Source organism: Pecten maximus, chromosome 10 (genome assembly GCF_902652985.1).
Source record: "Pecten maximus chromosome 10, xPecMax1.1, whole genome shotgun sequence".
NCBI classification, from domain to species: Eukaryota; Metazoa; Mollusca; class Bivalvia; order Pectinida; family Pectinidae; genus Pecten; species Pecten maximus.
In genome coordinates, this window is record NC_047024.1 from 8,581,635 (window position 1) to 8,605,423 (window position 23,789).

Genomic DNA, 23,789 nt, shown 5'->3' on the forward strand with positions numbered 1-23,789 from the left:
GTTGCTTTTTGAAACACCTTCGATTTTCTTCTTTCGATATAGGCCTTACATGGTACATAATGCTGCATCGAGTCTAAATGACACAAACTTGGATTAAAATATGTTTGTTCGAGCACTTTTATTGTGTTTATTTATCGTAGCCCTTAACTATTTGTCTGGCTATTGTTTATCTAATATTATATTGTCTTTACTCAATTTTTCAAAAGCAATCTAAATATATTTTCGGCTAGAAACAAATATGTGTTTATTTGTCTAGCCTATCACCTCTATTTTTGCGCGAAATTCGATTTCCAGACAAATCCAATCAAATCGATCTATTTTAATCACGTGATTGTAAACTATATTCCAATATGGAGGTCAAGATATATTGTGTTTGGATATTGAAACCATGAATATAACTGTTCATCGTGAAATGCGGCATGATATGAACAATGAAGGTTTGTATTTATAATTTATACTTGTTTGTTAAGATGTTATTACACATAGTCTTTTTCAAGCCGATGGCATACTTTTTATGGGACCCTCAAGCGTATCCGATCGCGTTGACCCGGTCCCTCCAATGTTTCATGCTTGTTCATTATGAAGAAAGTAAGGGACATTTTCAAGTGAAATTCAACGCCTAAAAGCTACACTACTGGCGTTACAATTAACTTGATTTAAGTTTGTATGAGTTCAACTTATGCAACGATATTGAAGAATTTATATTTAGAAAAGGCTACGAAGGGAAATCAGTGCCTACATTCTGTGTGTATTGGGGAAATACACAGGGGCTCTCCATGGGGGTAGAAGGGAATGTGATTGGAATGCGGACGTACTGACCTAAACAAAACAAACTCTTGGCATTCTTTAGACCAACTTTTAATTCTCAAAGTTATTTGTATTAATCCACCAGTTTTAGCTTATCGCAGAACATTTTATTGTTCTGTAAATTACAGTGAAAGCACTAGACACATGTAACAGTAAGCTAGCTACTAGGCCTAGTTGATAAGCTTTATATATAATTACTTGTTTTAAAAATTGCTTTTGATTTTAGTTCCATTAAGTTATGTTGCTTTCTTATGATACTCCACAGTTAATGTTGCAAAGGTTACTAATGATTTAAAATAAATGCTATTATTAGTATTAATGCATATTAAGACAGTAGTTAAATAGTTAATCATTGATTCTCCTATTGTGAGATCCTTCAACTGTCAAATTGTTGGGTAGATACAGATAAATGTCCACAGATTTGTTAGGATTTATGATATGTTATATCTGTAGAAATGGTAAATAGAAAATCCATGATTTTTTAAGATTTTGTTCAGAGCTTTGTAACAGTTTACATCCCCAAACCATATGAAAACAGAAGTTATATGCACTGATCATGTGTTACACTGTAAATTTCAACAAGTACAATCTCATTTAGGATCATGATTGATCATATCAGGGAGTACAGGGAGATGATGGCATTTAGGGTTGTCAACAGTCTACCCGCAGTCACATCATGTAAAAACAAGCTAACCAGACTGAAGCATGCTAGATATATATAATGCTAACAGTATACGTAACACAGAAAAAAACCGTATGTATAGGAAAGATTGACATGCTTTTTATTCCAATTTTGAATTTGATAGATAAGTTATTATTTGACCGGGATGCTGATCAATATGATCATTTAATGGGACACAGCAGGTCAAACCTTGTACAAAAAGTAAAATAAAAATAACAGAAAACTAGACTCATATATATATATTACGATTCTCAGCAGGTACGTTTCATTATAAATGAGCACAATTACATAACATCATAACGAAGTATCACAGAATTAAAATGTAAATGATGTTCAACAGATCATCATTGAAAGATAGATGTTAAATAATATGTTTGAATAAACTATATTCAATTATCCGTCATAAAGTCGAGCACGCATATAAGAGTTGTTTTATCCATATTAGAATTAGTATCTATTGGTTAAATTTTTTGAAGAAATAACCTATCTATTTATTTATATTACGTATTTACTAGAATATACATTACAAAAATCAAATTGTTTTTATTGTAGCAAAATGGAACTCATGCCTTCATACTAGTACTGAAATCATTTTAATTATTTTCAAAACTTTAATTGATATCAAAATTTTTTCAAATTTTATGAAATTTGTTGGGAAAATACCTTAGAAATTCCCCCAAATATACTCACCATCTGAAATTGTTTATTATGATATACTTTATGTAGATCACTTTATTTACATTCAGACATATGTGTTGTTACAAATTGGAATATGAAAATATTCATACTTCATGAATAGATGCCAATTCAATATTTGCTTGATGTGTACAAGTTGCTCCCGGAAGACCCAGATCTTTTGTTTTCGTAAAATTCAAATAATGTTTACAAGTTCTACTTTCTGTATATATTCTGTACATTTATAATTTTATATTTTATGTGGAAACAATCTGTAATGAAATGTAAACTTTACAAATCACTGCTGTCATAATGTGTGTATCCATATAGGAAGCTCACTGTCAGCAATATTGTGATTGGCAGACTGAAGCAGTGATGATGTAATTCATCATTTGAGTTTATTCTTGATCAGATGATCTATACAACTGATTTTTTTATTATATACTGTACTAAATTGATTACCATGATTATGTCACAGCTGTGTCTTTCTTAAAAAACAGATCGTTGTTGTTTGAAATACTTTGGTGATGATAGATGCTGTAATGGATGCTGTTTACTGGTATCGATATGTTTCTGTATAATGAAATCCATTTTTCCTTGAAGTTTATTTTAATACCAAAATTCTTCAATGCATGCATCAGTTTATAAGATCTTGAATGCTATGCATGGTAGACAGGAGAATTTTTGTTCAGATTAAAACTTTATATCGGTTGTTTTCAACCTCGACAGATCAAACTACTTGAATCACTTTGTTATTGTGGTAAAATGTTTATACCCTGTTATAGTGACAGGTTATTATTGTACATGAGATGTAGGTGTAACATTGCTTAATTTGTTCACTATAGTATACGATACAGGATTCGTAGGTATTTAGTCTGTCTCAAACCATATACAGAAATTTATAAACATTTGCTGCAACCCTTTCAAGGTAGAGATAAAAAAAAATTACCAGGTAAATAATGATGAAAAATAAAATTCACATACTAGATCAGATAACAAAGTATTAGCGGTTACTATTAAGTACCCAACGGACCTGCCATTTTGACTATTGATCACAGTTATAGATCTCTGCGGTTTAAAAAGCCGAAGTGGATCCCGCAGGTAAAGAAATACAAAGAACCGTGTTGGATATCCTTTAAATGGGAACAATAGCTGACTGGTAGGAACCACACTGGAACGATGAGTAAGGTGACTATCGTGCCATCAAGTACCTATTTACTCCTGTCTGTGCTTAAGTACTCTATGACACTGCTATATTTTTTATGGAGAGTCCTTGTCCGTTTGTCCTTATAGCCGATAGACTTGCTTAAGTCATCATCTTTGAAATGGTGTACATCAATGCAACTATTACACAGGTTTTTAAAATCAATTTCATGTCTTACATTTTGGCATCATATTTTTCAAAAATTTAATTGTATTAGAACTGCACAATTTGTTTGTTTATCTAATTGTCATTAGAAATATGGATTTGTACACATGTGTAAAATGGCGTGTAGCTATATATATAGCCATTCATGATTGATCACTGCCTGAATGAGAGAAATCATTTTCGCAGTGAAAATTGTGATATTGTATTCCCAGAAATTTCCCTTGTATATCTGGCCTGCGTGTAGGCATAAGAACTGTTCCTGCTTCCCCTATTACAGTAAAACAAGTTTAGTACGAACACGCTTATAGCGATTTTATGGATATTACGAACTAATTCTGATTCCCTGGCTATTCTCCCTATTACTTCTATATGTAATTCTATAATTATATTGCGAATTTCACAAAGTGAAATATTGTCTATTACGAACCAATTTAGAGGACCCGTCGACTGAAATTCTTTGTTATTTCAACACTTTTAGTACGAACCCATCTTCCGAAGTCAGAAAGTCATGCCCCGGTGATCACGACCGTATTTGTACACACTTGCCTTACGCGAAAAGTTTCATCAGAAGGTTATAACTGACTTAAAATAATTGCATCGCTTTTAAATTGTACTTGTTTGAATTTTATTTGAATATTTTCATACAGCGAAGTTTTTAGAAAAAAAAAAAAAATCGTAATACACGTAATACGAACTATCAATATAACGAACTGATTCAGTTGGTCCCCTGGGATTCACTATTATCATAACCGTGTTTTACTGTACATGATCGTAGAAGGGGACAGAATTTTGGATCTTAAAGTTAATTATCATTTCTCTTCTTCCAAAACAACTTACTTCCTCCTATTGTCCCCCTTGGTTGACACTGCATTTTGAGCGATTGCCCCTGTGAGGATGGCCTTAGTAGGTTCTGCCCCCTGGCCAAGACATACCCGAGTCTATAACAATGATAGTTATGACCCCTGATTAGCAATCAGCATTTTTCGCCTGTTGTCATTATATTGACTGGATGGGGTGTCCTGCTTGGTGTCTTCAGCAGCATGTCTCAGTGAGGTAGCACTATAAAGTTGGCATAATTTTCGTTATATCACAAGAAAAACATGAACATAACGCAGTCTCCCAAAACACGCACACTCATGATCACCACCACACGCATGCATCTTGTATACCCTTAAATGGCCATCTATTGATAGGAGATTAAAAAATACCAAACCATACCAATTTCTTTTTTAATCAGGTATAGCTTTGTTACCAAAATTATATAGGTACCGGTTCAATCAGAGATTAATAGAACAGAAATTAAACATAAAATTGATCATTTAGAAGTTCCCTGACAAAAGAAATTGCAAAAAAAGTAAACAATATCATCTCAACTGTAATACTGTATATCGGTTTTTTTTAGCGTATGCCAAATTTCGCGTTTTCTGTACAAAATGACACGTTTTATTTTTAGCATATTTCATTTTTAGCGTTTTCACCACGTGTAATTCAAATTTTAGCGTACATATGTTTCATATACAACAAAAATGAAGAAGTACAGTAATAATAATTTATCTACACGTTTGTTTGCTTCAGCAAACTCAGGTCTGTCCCTGACCGGATTTTCTTTGTCCTTCCGTGTAACGGTTACAAATCGTAGCATGGCCATGTTTCACATGGCAATGTGACTCTCGTTATGATTTCAAATAGATCTATACAAAGGACAAAACATATGGTCAACTGTGAGTACATTTTTATTGAATAAAACAGTTCAGTCGAGTTAAGGCCAATTAAGCACACCTGTATACGGCATGTATAAACAAGTGATCGGTTCATGACAACACCCCTACAAGGGAGCTAACTCTTACTGTAAAATGTGATCAATTTTAGCAATATCTTATAATTCGCGACCGAGTCTGGTCGTGAAAATAGCGAAAATTAGACACTCGCTAAAAAAAAACGATATACGGTATATAACAAGCATTTAAAATTTGTGTCATGTACCATTACACATTGATTGATTATTTTAACTGGATAATGGAAACCAGTGATGTTACATTGATTCACAACTGAAAAAAAAAATTAAACAAAAACTGAACCCACAAACATCCTTGAGAGTTTCAGATAAAATTGAGATTTAAAGAGAAGTGTAGTGAATAGATTAGGCGAGGAGCTGTAGATTTGTTAGTGAGCCCAGAGCTGTCCGTTCCTTGGTGGGTGTTCTCTGCCATGGAATCATTTCATAATTATTTTAGCCTTGAAACTGATGTGTCTTTACGAGTTGTAAAAGTAAAAGAATGAGTTATGTGTGGTAGAATCCATGGAGTCGTCTGTAAAAAGAGATCCAATCCTGAAGAGATTTAACAATAACATCAAATCTAATGGCAAATTTGTAGATTCATCTCCCAGATGAACACCTTTTGCGACTTCATCCAATTTTGGTTCCATTTGAGATCACAACAAATATTTTTATATTGATATCCAGTTTTATTACCATGGATGTCTTGGCCAACATGTCTCCAAAGATGTGGTATTTGTTATTTTTTCGATCTTTTTAAATATTCTTTTTTTCCAAGTAGGTCCCTAACCTTGTGTCACCTCCTGTTAACTGTTGATAGTCCTGACAGTTGGTCCCTAACCTTTTGTCACCTCCTGTTAACTGTTGATAGTCCTGACAGTCGGTCCCTTACCTTGTGTCACCTCCTGTTAACTGTTGATAGTCCTGACAGTCGGTCCCTAACCTTGTGTCACCTCCTGTTAACTGTTGATAGACCTGACAGTCGGTCCCTAACCTTGTGTCACCTCCTGTTAACTGTTGATAGTCCTGACAGTCGGTCCCTAACCTTGTGTCACCTTCTGTTAACTGTTGATAGACCTGACAGTCGGTCCCTAACCTTGTGTCACCTCCTGTTAACTGTTGATAGTCCTGACAGTCGGTCCCTAACCTTGTGTCACCTCCTGCTGTTGATAGTCCTGACAGTTGGTCCCTAACCTTTTGTCACCTCCTGTTAACTGTTGATAGTCCTGACAGTCGGTCCCTAACCTTGTGTCACCTCCTGTTAACTGTTGATAGTCCTGACAGTCGGTCCCTAACCTTGTGTCACCTTCTGTTAACTGTTGATAGTCCTGACAGTAGGTCCCTAACCTTGTGTCACCTCCTGTTAACTGTTGATAGTCCTGACAGTCGGTCCCTAACCTTGTGTCACCTCCTGTTAACTGTTGATAGTCCTGACAGTCGGTCCCTAACCTTGTGTCACCTCCTGTTAACTGTTGATAGTACTGACAGTCGGTCCCTAACCTTTTGTCACCTCCTGTTAACTGTTGATAGTCCTGACAGTTGGTCCCTAACCTTGTGTCACCTCCTGTTAACTGTTGATAGTCCTGACAGTCGGTCCCTAACCTTATGTCACCTCCTGTTAACTGTTGATAGTCCTGACAGTCGGTCCCTAACCTTGTGTCACCTCCTGTTAACTGTTGATAGTCCTGACAGTCGGTCCCTAACCTTGTGTCACCTCCTGTTAACTGTTGATAGTCCTGACAGTTGGTCCCTAACCTTGTGTCAGGCCCTGTTAACTGTTGATAGTCCTGACAGTCGGTCCCTAACCTTGTGTCACCTTCTCTGTTAGAGCTAATAGTCTTGATAGTAGGTTTCTAACCTTGTGTCAGTGTGTGGTGGTTATGATGATAGAATATGATGAAGGAATCAACAATTGGCTCCTAATTAGATAATCATGCTATCTTTCCCTGCTACATGATGAAGGGGACATATATAAGGTTATAGTTGGCCTTTAACATTGTATTTCCCTGTTAAACCCAGGGTGGTCTGTTTATTTCTAAATGTGTTATTGTCTTTATCCAAAATATCATAATATTTTTTTTTGTCTAACTGATCCCTCTAGCAGATAATCTAAGCAAGCATATATATGTACAAAGGTGATAGCTACCAAATATATGTATGCCAGCACTTCTAGGTTCTGAGCCTTGTTAGTTGTCCATCATGGCCTGTTAATCTATCTATTGATCCGCATTCTCACAAGGTCAGACTTCAAAATTGTCATGATGTTAACATTTAAATTTCAAAACGTGCATATGATTGTAGGATTAACCATGGAAACAAGATCAAGTAACTGACAAAAGTTGTTGTGTAACGTTAGTTCTTAATCTAACGGAGCTCTACCCAGGGCAGGTCTGGGCGATCCAACCCGTATGTTGTAATGGGTTTTGTGTGTTACATGCAATGGGCATGTGTTGGGTACTGCAACACTACTAGCCTGTGATATCATCATCAAGCAGCTTATTTGTTTGTGTAATAACCTGCCTGCGAGGCACAGCCACTTGATTTATACTCCCCATGTTGAAAACTTAGGTATCAGATTATTTTTGGAATCAGGTCCAAGTTTTTGGTTCTCTGGTACTTAAAATAGACATAATAAGGTGAGGATGTATAGTATATATATATATATATATGTTGCCAGTTCTGGTATCCCTGTGTTCTCACTGTAGAATAGATCCAACGATAGCGTAATGACAGCAAAACTTAGATTTAGGGTTTATTGGTATGTGTTGAGATAGGAAAAGATATGACCAGAATTAAATGGATTCCAGGTAAATGTTTAGCATTGTAGTACAGTATTAAGTGTTTTAATCACCAGTATTGCAGTAGCATGGAACTTTAGCATCCACAAGTTACAGTTGTAGCAAATATAAGAATTATCATGACATTCCAAAATTTTCCAAATAAATGAGATGTTGACAATAAGGAAAAGAGGATATCCTTGGTAGCTAGATAATAAGTAGAAAACCAGGTGGAAATTTTGTACAACTCTACCAGGTGGACAATTGTGCAAAGATCAACATTTGACAGTAGACAATATATAAGATGTCCCAATATGGGGCTTAGTGCTCTTAAAGAATGCTGAAAGAATTTTATCAAAAATTTTGCCTCCAAAAATGCTTGGAACAAAGACCTTAAACTTCCATCCACCCATGGCAAAAAAGGTAGAGATGGATTTTAGAAATAAAAAGAATATAGAGACAGTCAGACACAGCTGACAACAGTGATGTTTATATCACTTATTCAGATATTGATAGGAAGCATCATACAACGGTAGTGATGTGCTGATAGTATTGCTCCAACTCTCACCTGCATCATAGTCCTGATGTTATCATATCACAGCTCGTTACTTTTTCCACCTGGAAGCAGAATACCTTTTCATCCTCCACTGCTGTCAGACACTTTAGAGTTTTAATGAATTTATCATAATGATGGTTGGTTGCAATGAGAGTGTTTTCTTTTGTATAAAAAGGCATGCAGTTTTGTATTTTTGATTGCTATGAAATCTTGGTGTTTGCTTTATGGCTGTATCAGATTACATTCTGTTAACAATACTGCTTGTGCTGTTTTCTGTCGGTCATCAATGCTGTAATGTACTTATCAGAAATGTAAGGATATTCCAAATGATATTCTTCTTTTGAAGGAATTATCATCTACGTTTTTTCTTATTTTTTTCCATAGAGAATAAGGTATCTGTTTTAGGAGAGTTGCCCTTAGAGAATAAGGTTTCTGTTTTTGGAGAGTTGCCCTTAGAGAATAAGGTATCTGTTTTTGGAGAGTTGCCCTTAGAGAATAAGGTATCTGTTTTTGGAGAGTTGCCCTTAGAGAACAAGGTATTTGTTTTAGGAGAGTTGCCCTTAGAGAACAAGGTATCTGTTTTTGGAGAGTTGCCCTTAGAGAATAAGATATCTGTTTTTGGAGAGTTGTCCTTAGAGAATAAGGTATCTGTTTTAGGAGAGTTGTCCTTAGAGAATAAGGTTTCTGTTTTTGGAGTGTTGTCCTTAGAGAATAAGGTTTCTGTTTTTGGAGAGTTGCCCTTAGAGAATAAGGTTTCTGTTTTTGGAGAGTTGCCCTTAGAGAATAAGATATCTGTTTTTGGAGAGTTGCCCTTAGAGAATAAGGTATCTGTTTTAGGAGAGTTGTCCTTGGAGAATAAGGTATCTGTTTTTGGAGTGTTGTCCTTAGAGAATAAGGTTTCTGTTTTTGGAGAGTTGCCCTTAGAGAACAAGGTATCTGTTTTAGGAGAGTTGCCCTTAGAGAATAAGGTTTCTGTTTTAGGAGAGTTGTCCTTGGAGAATAAGGTATCTGTTTTAGGAGAGTTGCCCTTGGAGAATAAGGTATCTGTTTTAGGAGAGTTGCCCTTAGAGAATAAGGTACATAGAGAATAAGGTATCTGTTTTTGGAGAGTTGTCCTTAGAGAATAAGGTACATAGAGAATAAGGTTTCTGTTTTTGGAAAGTTGCCCTAAGAGAATAAGGTTTCTGTTTTAGGAGAGTTGCCCTTAGAGAATAAGGTTTCTGTTTTTGGAGAGTTGTCCTTAGAGAATAAGGTACATAGAGAATAAGGTATCTGTTTTTGGAGAGTTGTCCTTAGAGAATAAGGTACATAGAGAATAAGGTTTCTGTTTTTGGAAAGTTGCCCTAAGAGAATAAGGTTTCTGTTTTAGGAGAGTTGCCCTTAGAGAATAAGGTACATAGAGAATAAGGTTTCTGTTTTTGGAGAGTTGTCCTTGGAGAATAAGGTATCTGTTTTTGGAGTGTTGCCCTTAGAGAATAAGGTATCTGTTTTAGGAGAGTTGTCCTTAGAGAATAAGGTATTTGTTTTAGGAGAGTTGCCCTTAGAGAATAAGGTATCTGTTTTAGGAGAGTTGTCCTTAGAGAATAAGGTTTCTGTTTTTGGAGAGTTGCCCTTAGAGAACAAGGTATCTGTTTTAGGAGAGTTGCCCTTAGAGAATAAGGTTTCTGTTTTAGGAGAGTTGTCCTTGGAGAATAAGGTATCTGTTTTAGGAGAGTTGCCCTTGGAGAATAAGGTATCTGTTTTAGGAGAGTTGCCCTTAGAGAATAAGGTACATAGAGAATAAGGTATCTGTTTTTGGAGAGTTGTCCTTAGAGAATAAGGTACATAGAGAATAAGGTTTCTGTTTTTGGAAAGTTGCCCTAAGAGAATAAGGTTTCTGTTTTAGGAGAGTTGCCCTTAGAGAATAAGGTTTCTGTTTTAGGAGAGTTGCCCTTAGAGAATAAGGTATCTGTTTTAGGAGAGTTGTCCTTAGAGAATAAGGTATTTGTTTTAGGAGAGTTGTCCTTAGAGAATAAGGTATTTGTTTTAGGAGAGTTGTCCTTAGAGAATAAGGTATTTGTTTTAGGAGAGTTGTCCTTAGAGAATAAGGTATCTGTTTTAGGAGAGTTGTCCTTAGAGAATAAGGTATCTGTTTTAGGAGAGTTGTCCTTAGAGAATAAGGTACATAGAGAATAAGGTATCTGTTTTAGGAGAGTTGCCCTTAGAGAATAAGGTATCTGTTTTAGGAGAGTTGCCCTTAGAGAATAAGGTTTCTGTTTTAGGAGAGTTGCCCTTAGAGAATAAGGTATTTGTTTTAGGAGAGTTGCCCTTAGAGAACAAGGTATCTGTTTTAGGAGAGTTGTCCTTAGAGAATAAGGTATTTGTTTTAGGAGAGTTGTCCTTAGAGAATAAGGTATTTGTTTTAGGAGAGTTGTCCTTAGAGAATAAGGTATCTGTTTTAGGAGAGTTGTCCTTAGAGAATAAGGTTTCTGTTTGAGGAGAGTTGTCCTTAGAGAATAAGGTATTTGTTTTTGGAGAGTTGTCCTTAGAGAATAAGGTTTCTGTTTTAGGAGAGTTGTCCTTAGAGAACAAGGTATCTGTTTTAGGAGAGTTGTCCTTAGAGAATAAGGTATTTGTTTTAGGAGAGTTGTCCTTAGAGAATAAGGTATTTGTTTTAGGAGAGTTGCCCTTGGAGAATAAGGTATCTGTTTTAGGAGAGTTGCCCTTAGAGAATAAGGTTTCTGTTTTTGGAAAGTTGCCCTTAGAGAATAAGGTATCTGTTTTAGGAGAGTTGCCCTTAGAGAATAAGATATCTGTTTTTGGAGAGTTGCCCTTAGAGAATAAGGTATCTGTTTTTGGAGTGTTGCCCTAAGAGAATAAGGTATCTGTTTTAGGAGAGTTGCCCTTGGAGAATAAGGTATCTGTTTTAGGAGAGTTGCCCTTAGAGAATAAGGTTTCTGTTTTTGGAAAGTTGCCCTTAGAGAATAAGGTATCTGTTTTAGGAGAGTTGCCCTTGGATAATAAGGTATCTGTTTTAGGAGAGTTGCCCTTAGAGAACAAGGTATCTGTTTTTGGAGAGTTGCCCTTAGAGAATAAGGTATCTGTTATTGGCGATTTTATTCTGTTTTCAAAATGGTAAATGATCACAGAAATTATCCATAACCATTTCACTTCCTGAGGTCTCTTCATACAGCTACATTTTCTTGAATACAGTGTTAAACTTAAATTTACTCACTGAATCCTAATGTAAAGTAACATAAAAGCTTTATCAAGTCCCAGAACACTTAAACGATGAGTCATAAACACAAAGTCAAATTCTTGCTTACAAAATATTTAGATATATATTTATACACTCTGTATATATATGCATATTTATATCAATAAATCTCCTTGAAAATGTATTCAAAATGAATGAAAAGTTATTCTGAAGAAACCATGCTTTTTATTTTATTATTTCTTATCTGTTGACTTGAATGGTATAAGGTGTTTTCAATTCTAACCAGGGCAAATAAAATTTTCTGTATGATATTATATTTGAAGGTCATGATGACCTAAAGTGATAAGCTATAGATTTATTTTACCTCTTCAACCTTGTTTGACATGGTAGGTTTTTGATAAGAAGACAGCGACTTAACACATTAAAATGATATACTGATAGCGGTATACATTGTCATTGTCCTCGACGACACCTGAAATTACATTATTTATATGCTAGACATAAATGACGTAACTCCGGGCCAAGTTCGCAGCACATCCATCAGTTACACAACACTCAACGATTTCTATATTCCATATCTAAAATAGTTATTTTTATGAGAATATACAAGTCAGGTGATGGGATTTATCGTTATGATATTGCATTGTCTGTTTACACTAAACATCCATCAATCTCATTTATTCAGTGTTGTTGTTACCCTTAAATTTTTTCCTTACAAATTAATTTGTATGATTTATAGGTTGACTTCATGATCATGCTTGGAAATTTTAAACTCCATTTGGGAGGTGTAATGTACAATGTCCTGTTAACTCTTTCAGTACCGTTGTCGACTATAGTCGACATAAAAATGTGCTCTCTCTTCCCCGTTGTCGACTATAGTCGACATAAAAATGTGCTCCGTCTTCCCCGCTGTCGACTATAGTCGACAGACTAAGTTGACGTTTTTAAAGTGTTGATTTGTTGACAGCATCAATCGATAAATACAATTACCAAATGCAGTGATTTATATAATGTGTTCAAAGCTTTTGAAACAAACACTTCGGTTGTTAAATAATTTTTATTTCGTTTGTTTTACGTGTTTTTTTCGGTACAGTATAATAGTTGATATTTTCTCAATATGTTCTTAATGTAAACAATATGGCGGCTTGCTACATTTGCATTTTAGATATCAGAGTCAAGGACGTTTCAGAGTGATAAATCTGATCTAGATCTTATTTTGTTAAATATTTCTTAATCATGTACAAAGATAACACTAACCTTTCTGTTTCTATATGAAAATAACAACGCACCAAAAATGCACATGTAGTCTGCCATTTTGTTTAAACTTCCGGGGGTGAGCCTAATAACTACTTCCGGTACGGAATCCGGAAAGAACACAAAGTACGGAAAGAGTTAAACAAGCATGCTGGTACATATTGCTGAAGCTTCTGAAGTTTACATACCAACTTTCACTATCTGTCTGTCAGTCCGTCCACTCAGTTTTCTGCAATTATCTCAGCCATGCTTCAAGGTTTTTTTGGTGAAAGTTGGTATGTAAATTCAAGCTACAGATCAAGTTCAAATTTCAAGGTTTTTGGGTCAAGGTCAAGGTCACTTACTTTTTTTAAATGGGGGTCAGTAGGGGACATGTATTTGCTTTAGCAATACTCAGCATGCTTGTTTATCTTTATTCAAATACGTTTGTATCTTTTTAGTATTATTATTGTTATAGAGTATGATGAATAAATTCAATTATTGATAAAGAAACCATAACTTGCCTCACCCACTCCAACCAATTATCAGCATTAAAGGGCTAAAAAAAGTGCTCTTGAATTATTGTAAAAAGAGACACACAAAGTATTGAATATTGAACAAATATTATTGAGAATTCAATAACTGCAATATTTCAAAATATTCTACCTTTGAGACGACTTAAAATGTTCAGTGAAGAGGATTAATCTGTGTAACTCCTGTTTCCTGACATCTGTCTTTGTTGTGCAAGTATTGATAGGCCATGTTTTATATATTTTGATACCTGGGCCTATTTAAGGTGATTTTACCACAAGGTGAAATGTTGTAGATACATTATAGATGCTGTCATCCAAAGCTGGGATGAACAAAGTAATAGGGAGAGTTGATTATACAGGGAAAGAGAAATGTCCCCAGATCACTATAGCAGGTTGGGACTGCTGAAACGGGCTGCACACAATGGTCTTTCATGACTAAGTTACTTCAAAAGCCTACCTGTGTGTTTATTACCTGTGCTACCTGTACGATCAATTAACTGTTCCCCTATTTCATACCTTGCTGGCAATATATTAAATCATGGGCAATTTACCTGACTTGACTCTGATTCAGGCCTCAATTTGAGATTTTTCAGACGAGGCGACGCGGGAGATTTTTTAAGGCACATCCCCCCAACAATAACTTGCATTGTCCTGCATTCCGACATTAACGTTGTCAATTTTGACTACACATGCCTGGCTATTCATCCTATATATAATAACTGTACCTGGTTATACTGACTTGATCAGGGGTATACACTGTCTAACTATGCGTACCACTCTTAATCGTCCCCATATATATCCTATACACATGTACAGCCTAGATTATATAAATCTACCTGTAGCCACGTGGTGCAATTCAAAATTTTGTTTTGCCATAATTCAATTATAAATTATATAGATCTATAAAGATACAGCACATAAAACATATGTTTGAGAATATTTTATGCTTAAAAGTTTTGTAGTGTTAATTTTGCAATGAATGTTTAAAGCACATACATGATTTATTGGCTGAACTTAAAAGTAAATTAATTGTTATCCATGCTCCTGATGAACTATTCAGTATCTCTGTTGATACATTCTGTTTCTGTATTTTAAATAACTTGTTCAACGTTTTACTTTTAACTCAAAGCCATAGGATTTGTGATATTCATAAAGTCATAGGATCTGTGATATTCATGCATATAGCCATCGGATCTGTGATATTCATATAACCATCGGATCTGTGATGTTCATAAAGCCGTAGGATCTGTGATATTCATAAAGCCATAGGATCTGTGATATTCATAAACCTGTAGGATCTGTGATATTCATAAGCCATATATAGGATCTGTGATATTCATAAAGCCATAGGATCTGTGATATTCATAAAGCCATAGGATCTGTGATATATTCATAAAGTCATAGGATCTGTACTCATTAAGCTGTAGGATCTGTGATATATCCATAAAGCCATAGGATCTTTGATATATCCATAAACCTGTAGGATCTGTACATGTGATATCCATAAAGCCATAGTATCTGTGATATCCATAAAGTCATAGGATCTGTACTCATTAAGCTGTAGGATCTGTGATATATCCATAAAGCCGTAGGATCTGTGATATATCCATAAAGCCATAGTATCTGTACGTGATATCCATAAAGCCATAGGATCTGTGATATATCCATAAAGCCATAGTATCTGTGATATATCCATAAAGCCATAGGATCTGTGATATATTCATAAACCCATATGATCTGTGATATATCCATAAAGTCATAGGATCTGTACTCATAAAGCCATAGGATCTGTGATATATCCATAAAGCCATAGGATCTTTGATATATCCATAAAGCCATAGGATCTTTGATATATTCATAAAGCCATAGGATCTGTGATATATCCATAAAGCCATAGTATCTGTGATATATCCATAAAGCCATAGGATCTGTGATATATCCATAAACCCGTAGGATCTGTGATATATCCATAAAGCCATAGTATCTGTGATATATCCATAAAGCCATATAGGATCTGTGATATATCCATAAAGCTGTAGGATCTGTGATATATCCATAAAGCCATAGGATCTGTGATATATCCATAAAGCCATAGTATCTGTGATATATCCATAAAGCCATAGTATCTGTGATATCCATAAAGCCATAGGATCTGTGATATATCCATAAAGCCATAGGATCTGTGATATATCCATAAAGCCGTAGGATCTGTGATATATCCATAAAGCCATAGGATCTGTGATATATCCATAAAGCCATATAGCATCTGTGATATATCCATAAAGCCATAGGATCTGTGATATATCCATAAAGCCATAGGATCTGTGATATATCCATAAAGACAAAGGATCTGTGATATATTCATAAACCCATAGGATCTGTGATATATCCATAAAGCCATATAGGATCTGTGATATTCATAAAGCCATAGGATCTGTGATATTCATAAAGTCATATAGGATCTGTGATATTCATAAAGCCACAGGATCTGTGATATATCCATAAAGCCATAGGATCTGTGATATCCATAAAGTCATATGATCTAGCTGTGATATATCCATAAAGCCGTAGGATCTGTGATATATCCATAAAGCCATAGTATCTGTGATATATCCATAAAGCCATAGGATCTGTGATATTCATAAAGCCATAGGATCTGTGATATATCCATAAAGCCATAGGATCTGTGATATTTCCGTAAAGCTGTAGGATCTGTGATATATCCATAAAGCCATAGTATCTGTGATATCCATAAAGCCATAGTATCTGTGATATATCCATAAAGCTGTAGGATCTGTGATATATCCATAAAGCCATAGTATCTGTGATATATCCATAAACCCGTAGGATCTGTGATATATCCATAAAGCCATATAGGATCTGTGATATATCCATAAAGCCATATAGGATCTGTGATATATCCATCAAGCCATAGGATCTGTGATATATCCATAAAGCCATATAGGATCTGTGATATATCCATAAAGCTGTAGGATCTGTGATATATCCATAAAGCCATATAGGATCTGTGATATATCCATAAAGCTGTAGGATCTGTGATATATCCATAAACCCGTAGGATCTGTGATATATCCATAAAGCCATATAGGATCTGTGATATATCCATAAACCCGTAGGATCTGTGCATATATTGATTGATATATCCATAAAGCCATATAGGATCTGTGATATATCCATAAAGCCATAGGATCTGTGATATATCCATAAAGCCATATAGGATCTGTGATATATCCATAAAGCCATAGGATCTGTGATATATCCATAAAGCCATAGTATCTGTGATATATCCATAAACCCGTAGGATCTGTGATATTCATAAAGCCATAGGATCTGTGATATATCCATGAAGTCATATGATCTAGCTGTGATATATTCATAAAGTCATAGGATCTGTACTCATTAAGCTGTAGGATCTGTGATATATCCATAAAGCCATAGGATCTTTGATATATCCATAAAGCCATATAGGATCTGTGATATTGACATAAGCCGTAGGATCTGTGATATATTCATAAAGACATAGGATCTGTGATATATTCATAAACCCATAGGATCTGTGATATTCATAAAGCCATATAGTATCTGTGATATATCCATAAAGCCATATAGGATCTGTGATATTGACGAAGCTATAGGATCTGTGATATTGACGAAGCTATAGGATCTGTGATATTCATGTGAAAAATATGTCCAGTTACTGTCAAGGTTTAGGGAAATAAATTAAAGAAAATTAAAATCATAATAAGATATTTATGATTGTTCGCTGCCAACTCATTATTGTTGTAGCCAAAATAATTACCTACCAATTTACTATATTATTTGCACAATTGAAATAAAAAATCATTTTCGTAAAAGGTAAAAGAAAGTTTCATATTGTTTTTTTAATACACATTATATAAATCCTGTTATTGTGAGGAAATATTCTAGATCTTAATTAGCCTTTAAGAATTAAATTGAAAATAGTTTCTTTGGCATTCATCAAGTTATATTCACCATACCCTGGTTATCTCCTGAAGTGGTCCATTAAGTTTGGTTATGTGTGAAAACTCAGCTTACAATAGGGTTAAGGTACTGTACACACTGCTACAGTACATGTAGCATAACCATGTCACAAATTGGGACAGTGATGATGACAATATATTATAAATTGTTAATATTTTAACAACACTGGAACCTAGTGCATCAACAAAATAATATGATGGAAGAAAATAGTCATCCCTATATATATATAGCTATGTTGAGATTGTGACAGCGAGCCTTGGGACAGACAACCAAGAATATCACCCCGAGGTTAGAGGTTTCTCTGTCACACCCTCAGCATAGGGAAAGGTTAATAGTTCTTCCACATGCCCAACTACCACACATTCACAATCCAAGGGTTCCAATACTAAAATGCAAAGCTGGCCTTGTATTTCCAAGATGGGTTGCTGAGAAGTTCCAATCCTGAGCTGACATTCTTTAGCTCTACATAAATTTTCAATCAGTTACACAATTCTGGCATGATTGCAAGCTTAAATTTTTAGAATATTGTTTATATTTCATGCCAAAATTTCATTTGATTACATATTAATCTGGCCCAGCACCAATGCAAGACAAGGGATGCTGTAGAGGAAGTAGATCTCAAGACAAAACCACACAAACAAATCTCAACTCTATCCAAAGATTGTGTTGTTGGTAGAATTCTAATACTGGGTATTTGTCTTCCTCATTCTTCAAAGTTAAAAAGACATCTTGCTTTTCTGTTGGCAATGCTGTAACCTGTACAATATGCTGTACATGTAGTTAGTACTAGTTACCTAGTAAGACTTTATTTGGTTACTTAGAAAAAAAATGAAGCCATGAAAATATGCTTTTAGTAATATAAGTTCTGCAGTTTGAGACTGGTCGGTTAATTATTGTCATCTATTTCATATCAGTAACTATGCATGTGACAGTGGGCAGTATCGACAGCTGCCATCACTCATCTCCAAACTTATATAGTCACATACTGTGATCACTGCTGTCTACAAACTTATATAGTCACCTACTGTCAGCACTGTAGTCTCCAAACTTATATAGTCACATACTGTCATCACTGTAGTCTCCAAACTTATATAGTCACATACTGTCATCACTGTAGTCTACAAACTTATATAGTCACATACTGTCATCACTGTTGTCTCCAAACTTATACTGTCATGACTGTAGTCTCCAAACTTATATAGTCACATACTGTCATCACTCATCTCCAAACTTATATAGTCACATACTGTCATCACTGTAGTCTCCAAACTTATATAGTCACATACTGTCATCACTCATCTCCAAACTTATATAGTCACATACTGTCAGCACTGTAGTCTCCAAACTTATATAGTCACATACTGTCATCACTGTAGTCTCCAAACTTATATAGTCACATACTGTCATCACTGTAGTCTCCAAACTTATATAGTCACCTACTGTCATCACTGTTGTCTCCAAACTTATATAGTCACCTACTGTCATCACTGTAGTCTACAAACTTATATAGTCACATACTGCCATCACTGTAGTCTCCAAACTTATATAGTCACATACTGTCATCACTGTGTCTCCAACTAATAGACCTACTGTCACTGTAGCACAAACTTATAGTCAATACTGTCAACGTAGTCTCCAAACTTAATGTGACTTTTAGTCTCCAACTAATAGTCAATACTGTCATACTGTGTCTCCAAACTATATAGTACCTATGTCATCAGTAGTTACAACTTAATAGTACTACTTTTCACGTAGTCTCCAAACTTTTTATTCAGACTGAGTCTACAATTATATAGTCACAAAGTCATATGTGCTACAAAATTATAGTCACATTACTGTCATCACTGTATAGTCTACAAACTTATATAGCAATATGTATCACGTAGCCCAAAATTATATAGTCACATATGTAATCAGCTGTCCAAAACTTATATAGTCAATACTGTCAATCATGCTGTTCCAAACTTATATAGTCACAACTGTCTCACTGTAGTCTAAAATTATATAGTCAACTTTACTGTATCATGTTGTCTCAAACTTAATTGTCATGACTGTAGTCTCCAAACTTATATAGTCACATACTGTCATCACTGTAGTCTACAAACTTATATAGTCACATACTGTCATCACTGCTGTCTCCAAACTTATATAGTCACCTACTGTCATCACTGTAGTCTACAAACTTATATAGTCACATACTGTCATCACTGTAGTCTCCAAACTTATATAGTCACATACTGTCATCACTGTAGTCTCCAAACTTATATAGTCACATACTGTCATCACTGTAGTCTCCAAACTTATATAGTCACATACTGTCATCACTGTAGTCTACAAACTTATATAGTCACATACTGTCATCACTGTATAGTCTACAAACTTATATAGTCACATACTGTGATCACTGTATAGTCTACAAACTTATATAGTCACATACTGTCATCACTGCTGTCTACAAACTTATATAGTCACATACTGTCATCACTGTAGTCTACAAACTTATATAGTCACATACTGTCATCACTGTAGTCTCCAAACTTATATAGTCACATACTGTCATCACTGTAGTCTCCAAACTTATATGGTCACATACTGTCATCACTGTAGTCTCCAAACTTATATAGTCACATACTGTCATCACTGTAGTCTCCAAACTTATATAGTCACATACTGTCATCACTGTAGTCTACAAACTTATATAGTCACATACTGTCATCACTGTAGTCTCCAAACTTATATAGTCACATACTGTCATCACTGTAGTCTACAAACTTATATAGTCACATACTGTCATCACTGTAGTCTCCAAACTTATATAGTCACATACTGTCATCACTGTAGTCTCCAAACTTATATAGTCACATACTGTCATCACTGTAGTCTCCAAACTTATATAGTCACATACTGTCATCACTGTAGTCTCCAAACTTATATAGTCACATACTGTCATCACTGTAGTCTCCAAACTTATATAGTCACATACTGTCATCACTGTAGTCTCCAAACTTATATAGTCACATACTGTCATCACTGTAGTCTCCAAACTTATATAGTCACATACTGTCATCACTGTTGTCTCCAAACTTATATAGTCACATACTGTCATCACTGTTAGTCTCCAAACTTATATAGTCACATACTGTCATCACTGTTGTCTCCAAACTTATATAGTCACATACTGTCATCACTGTAGTCTCCAAACTTATATAGTCACATACTGTCATCACTGTAGTCTCCAAACTTATATAGTCACATACTGTCATCACTGTAGTCTCCAAACTTATATAGTCACATACTGTCATCACTGTAGTCTCCAAACTTATATAGTCACATACTGTCATCACTGTAGTCTCCAAACTTATATAGTCACATACTGTCATCACTGTAGTCTCCAAACTTATATAGTCACATACTGTCATCACTGTAGTCTCCAAACTTATATAGTCACATACTGTCATCACTGTAGTCTCCAAACTTATATAGTCACATACTGTCATCACTGTAGTCTCCAAACTTATATAGTCACATACTGTCATCACTGTAGTCTCCAAACTTATATAGTCACATACTGTCATCACTGTAGTCTCCAAACTTATATAGTTACATACTGTCATCACTGTAGTCTCCAAACTTATATAGTCACATACTGTCATCACTGTTGTCTCCAAACTTATATAGTCACATACTGTCATCACTGTTGTCTCCAAACTTATATAGTCACATACTGTCATCACTGTAGTCTCCAAACTTATATAGTCACATACTGTCATCACTGTAGTCTACAAACTTATATAGTCACATACTGTCATCACTGTAGTCTCCAAACTTATATAGTTACATACTGTCATCACTGTAGTCTCCAAACTTATATAGTCACATACTGTCATCACTGTTGTCTCCAAACTTATATAGTTACATACTGTCATCACTGTAGTCTCCAAACTTATATAGTCACATACTGTCATCACTGTAGTCTCCAAACTTATATAGTCACATACTGTCATCACTGTAGTCTCCAAACTTATATAGTCACATACTGTCATCACTGTAGTCTACAAACTTATATAGTCACATACTGTCATCACTGTAGTCTCCAAACTTATATAGTCACATACTGTCATCACTGTAGTCTACAAACTTATATAGTCACATACTGTCATCACTGCTGTCTCCAAACTTATATAGTCACATACTGTCATCACTGTAGTCTCCAAACTTATATAGTCACATACTGTCATCACTGTATAGTCTACAAACTTATATAGTCACATACTGTCATCACTGTAGTCTCCAAACTTATATAGTCACATACTGTCATCACTGTAGTCTCCAAACTTATATAGTCACATACTGTCATCACTGTATAGTCTACAAACTTATATGGTCACATACTGCCATCACTGTAGTCTCCAAACTTATATAGTCACATACTGTCATCACTGCTGTCTCCAAACTTATATAGTCACATACTGTCATCACTGTAGTCTCCAAACTTATATGGTCACATACTGTCATCACTGTAGTCTCCAAACTTATATAGTCACATACTGTCATCACTGCTGTCTCCAAACTTATATAGTCGTATACTGTTATCACCACAGTTTCCAAAGTCATATGGGCCTTGGTGACCGAGAAAACAGTCATCAATATCTCGTAATTACTATTATGAGGTGAAAATTAACAAACCAACAGAAGGAATTATATTTCATTAATTCAACTTTATAGCGGTTTCCCTGAAAACTGGAGATGAATATCATAGACCCAGTCACCCTATGACATTATCTGCCCTGCTATAAGCCCCCATTAACATTTATTGCAAACAGGTATGTTTCTTAACAAGGGGTTAAATTTGTAACTTGTGAGAAAGTTAAAGATATAAGTTTGGATTTATTACAGGATTGATAAATCTGCTCGTTAAGGTATGAAGTGATGGTTCTACTGTGACACTACATGTAGTGAAAACTGCTGTCAGTCCCATATCTTAAACAGTTGTTTGTCTAGATTGATGTATCAACAAAATTCAATTTTATCAGCTGACATTTAAAGATAATCACACTAGACCAGGTCGGCTATTTTACTAATGACCTAGATACAAACCCTAGCCTCACTGCTACTTGTATTAAGAGATCAAAATCTAGCAAATGGAGGCTAGAGGCAAGGCAATTTGATTAATACAGATATACCTACCAAAACAGACCTACCTACCTGTACACACAATATACCTGTAATATACGACACACATTATAAATGTCTTATTAGCTTGAGAGAATTTCAACTCTGTAAACCATTTACCATGCAAAATTTTCTTTACAATTTCTAGAATTGTGTCCAAAATATTTTTAAGTACAGATCAAATTTTAAAATGATCAAGTTTATTAAATGATCAAAAAATTAATTTTTTAATGAAATGGAATTTTGTTAAAGATGACAATGCTTTTTAGAGTGTGCTCAGGTAGACAGTGTACAGTGTTTTCTGTGAGATATATACACACTTATTGTACAGGTATAAATACACTAGGTAGTGTTACAACAACACACAGGTTTACAGATATACCTACAGACAAAATATTGTTATACTGATCCACTGTCAATCACTATTTGAATGTTCAATGTATGCACCTTCAGATTTCTTGATTGTCAATTATATAACCGCCCATCTGTTGGGATCTATAATCAAGATAGATTATATATATTTTGTGAGTATGTACGTACCTTGTGAAATTTTGAAGGACTTCATATTTTCAAACAAAAACTTGATGAATTTTCCATGATTTTCTATTTTATGGACATATAATTAAATATTTTATCATAGCTTTCTGTATAAGTAAACTGTATACATAGGCCCTGGATCAGACTTATAAAGGTCATCTCAGGTAATCATAATTTAGGGCCTTGTATATTGTATATACATACATCTCAAGGAAAAACTTATCTGTAGAAATCTAAAAAAAAAAAAAAAGGTTTTAAAATTAAAATCAACTTCCAGTTTTGTAACATATGTAGGTTGAGTGAAAACCAACATGAGATCTGGCTAGATGACACAGAGGTCAGCAAGCTGTTTGTGTAGAGTGTGATTTGAGGTTTGATTTTCTGGACACAGCATTCTGTTTACTGCCAGGTGTGACCATACCTGTACACAATGTAACTAACACCTATTGTAT

The 23,789-nt window shown here is 34.9% G+C and overlaps 3 protein-coding genes across 3 annotated transcripts in view; 1 reads left to right on the forward strand and 2 right to left on the reverse strand.

The window, feature by feature from the left end:
- The first annotated feature begins 342 nt into the window (after positions 1 to 342).
- Positions 343 to 23,789, forward strand: part of LOC117335458 (collagen alpha-2(I) chain-like) — a 101,586-nt gene continuing 78,139 nt past the window's right edge. The window contains 1 exon segment of the mRNA XM_033895464.1: positions 343 to 437. The gene's annotated coding sequence lies outside the window, so the exon portion shown is untranslated.
- Positions 6,453 to 8,822, reverse strand: LOC117335972. Its single transcript, XM_033896268.1, has 2 exons — positions 8,697 to 8,822; positions 6,453 to 7,163 (listed from the first exon to the last, which is right to left on the reverse strand). Exons 1-2 carry the CDS (start codon positions 8,820 to 8,822, stop codon positions 6,453 to 6,455), a joined length of 837 nt encoding a protein of 278 aa, XP_033752159.1.
- Positions 8,996 to 12,224, reverse strand: LOC117335973 (cell wall adhesin EAP1-like). Its single transcript, XM_033896270.1, has 4 exons — positions 12,204 to 12,224; positions 10,808 to 11,490; positions 10,040 to 10,450; positions 8,996 to 9,758 (listed from the first exon to the last, which is right to left on the reverse strand). Exons 1-4 carry the CDS (start codon positions 12,222 to 12,224, stop codon positions 8,996 to 8,998), a joined length of 1,878 nt encoding a protein of 625 aa, XP_033752161.1.

Coding starts and splice junctions, on each gene's coding strand:
- LOC117335973 (XM_033896270.1), bottom strand. CDS start 12,224: ATGTCAAACAAGGTTGAAGAG. Junction 11,491..12,203: donor TGTCAAACAAGGTTGAAGAG/GTAAAATAAATC, acceptor TTATTCTCTTAG/GGCAACACTCCAAAAACAGA. Junction 9,759..10,039: donor ACAGAAACCTTATTCTCTAT/GTACCTTATTCT, acceptor TTATTCTCTAAG/GACAACTCTCCAAAAACAGA.
- LOC117335972 (XM_033896268.1), bottom strand. CDS start 8,822: ATGCCTTTTTATACAAAAGAAAACACTCTCATTGCAACCAACCATCAT. Junction 7,164..8,696: donor TCTGCTTCCAGGTGGAAAAA/GTAACGAGCTGT, acceptor ACACAAGGTTAG/AAACCTACTATCAAGACTAT.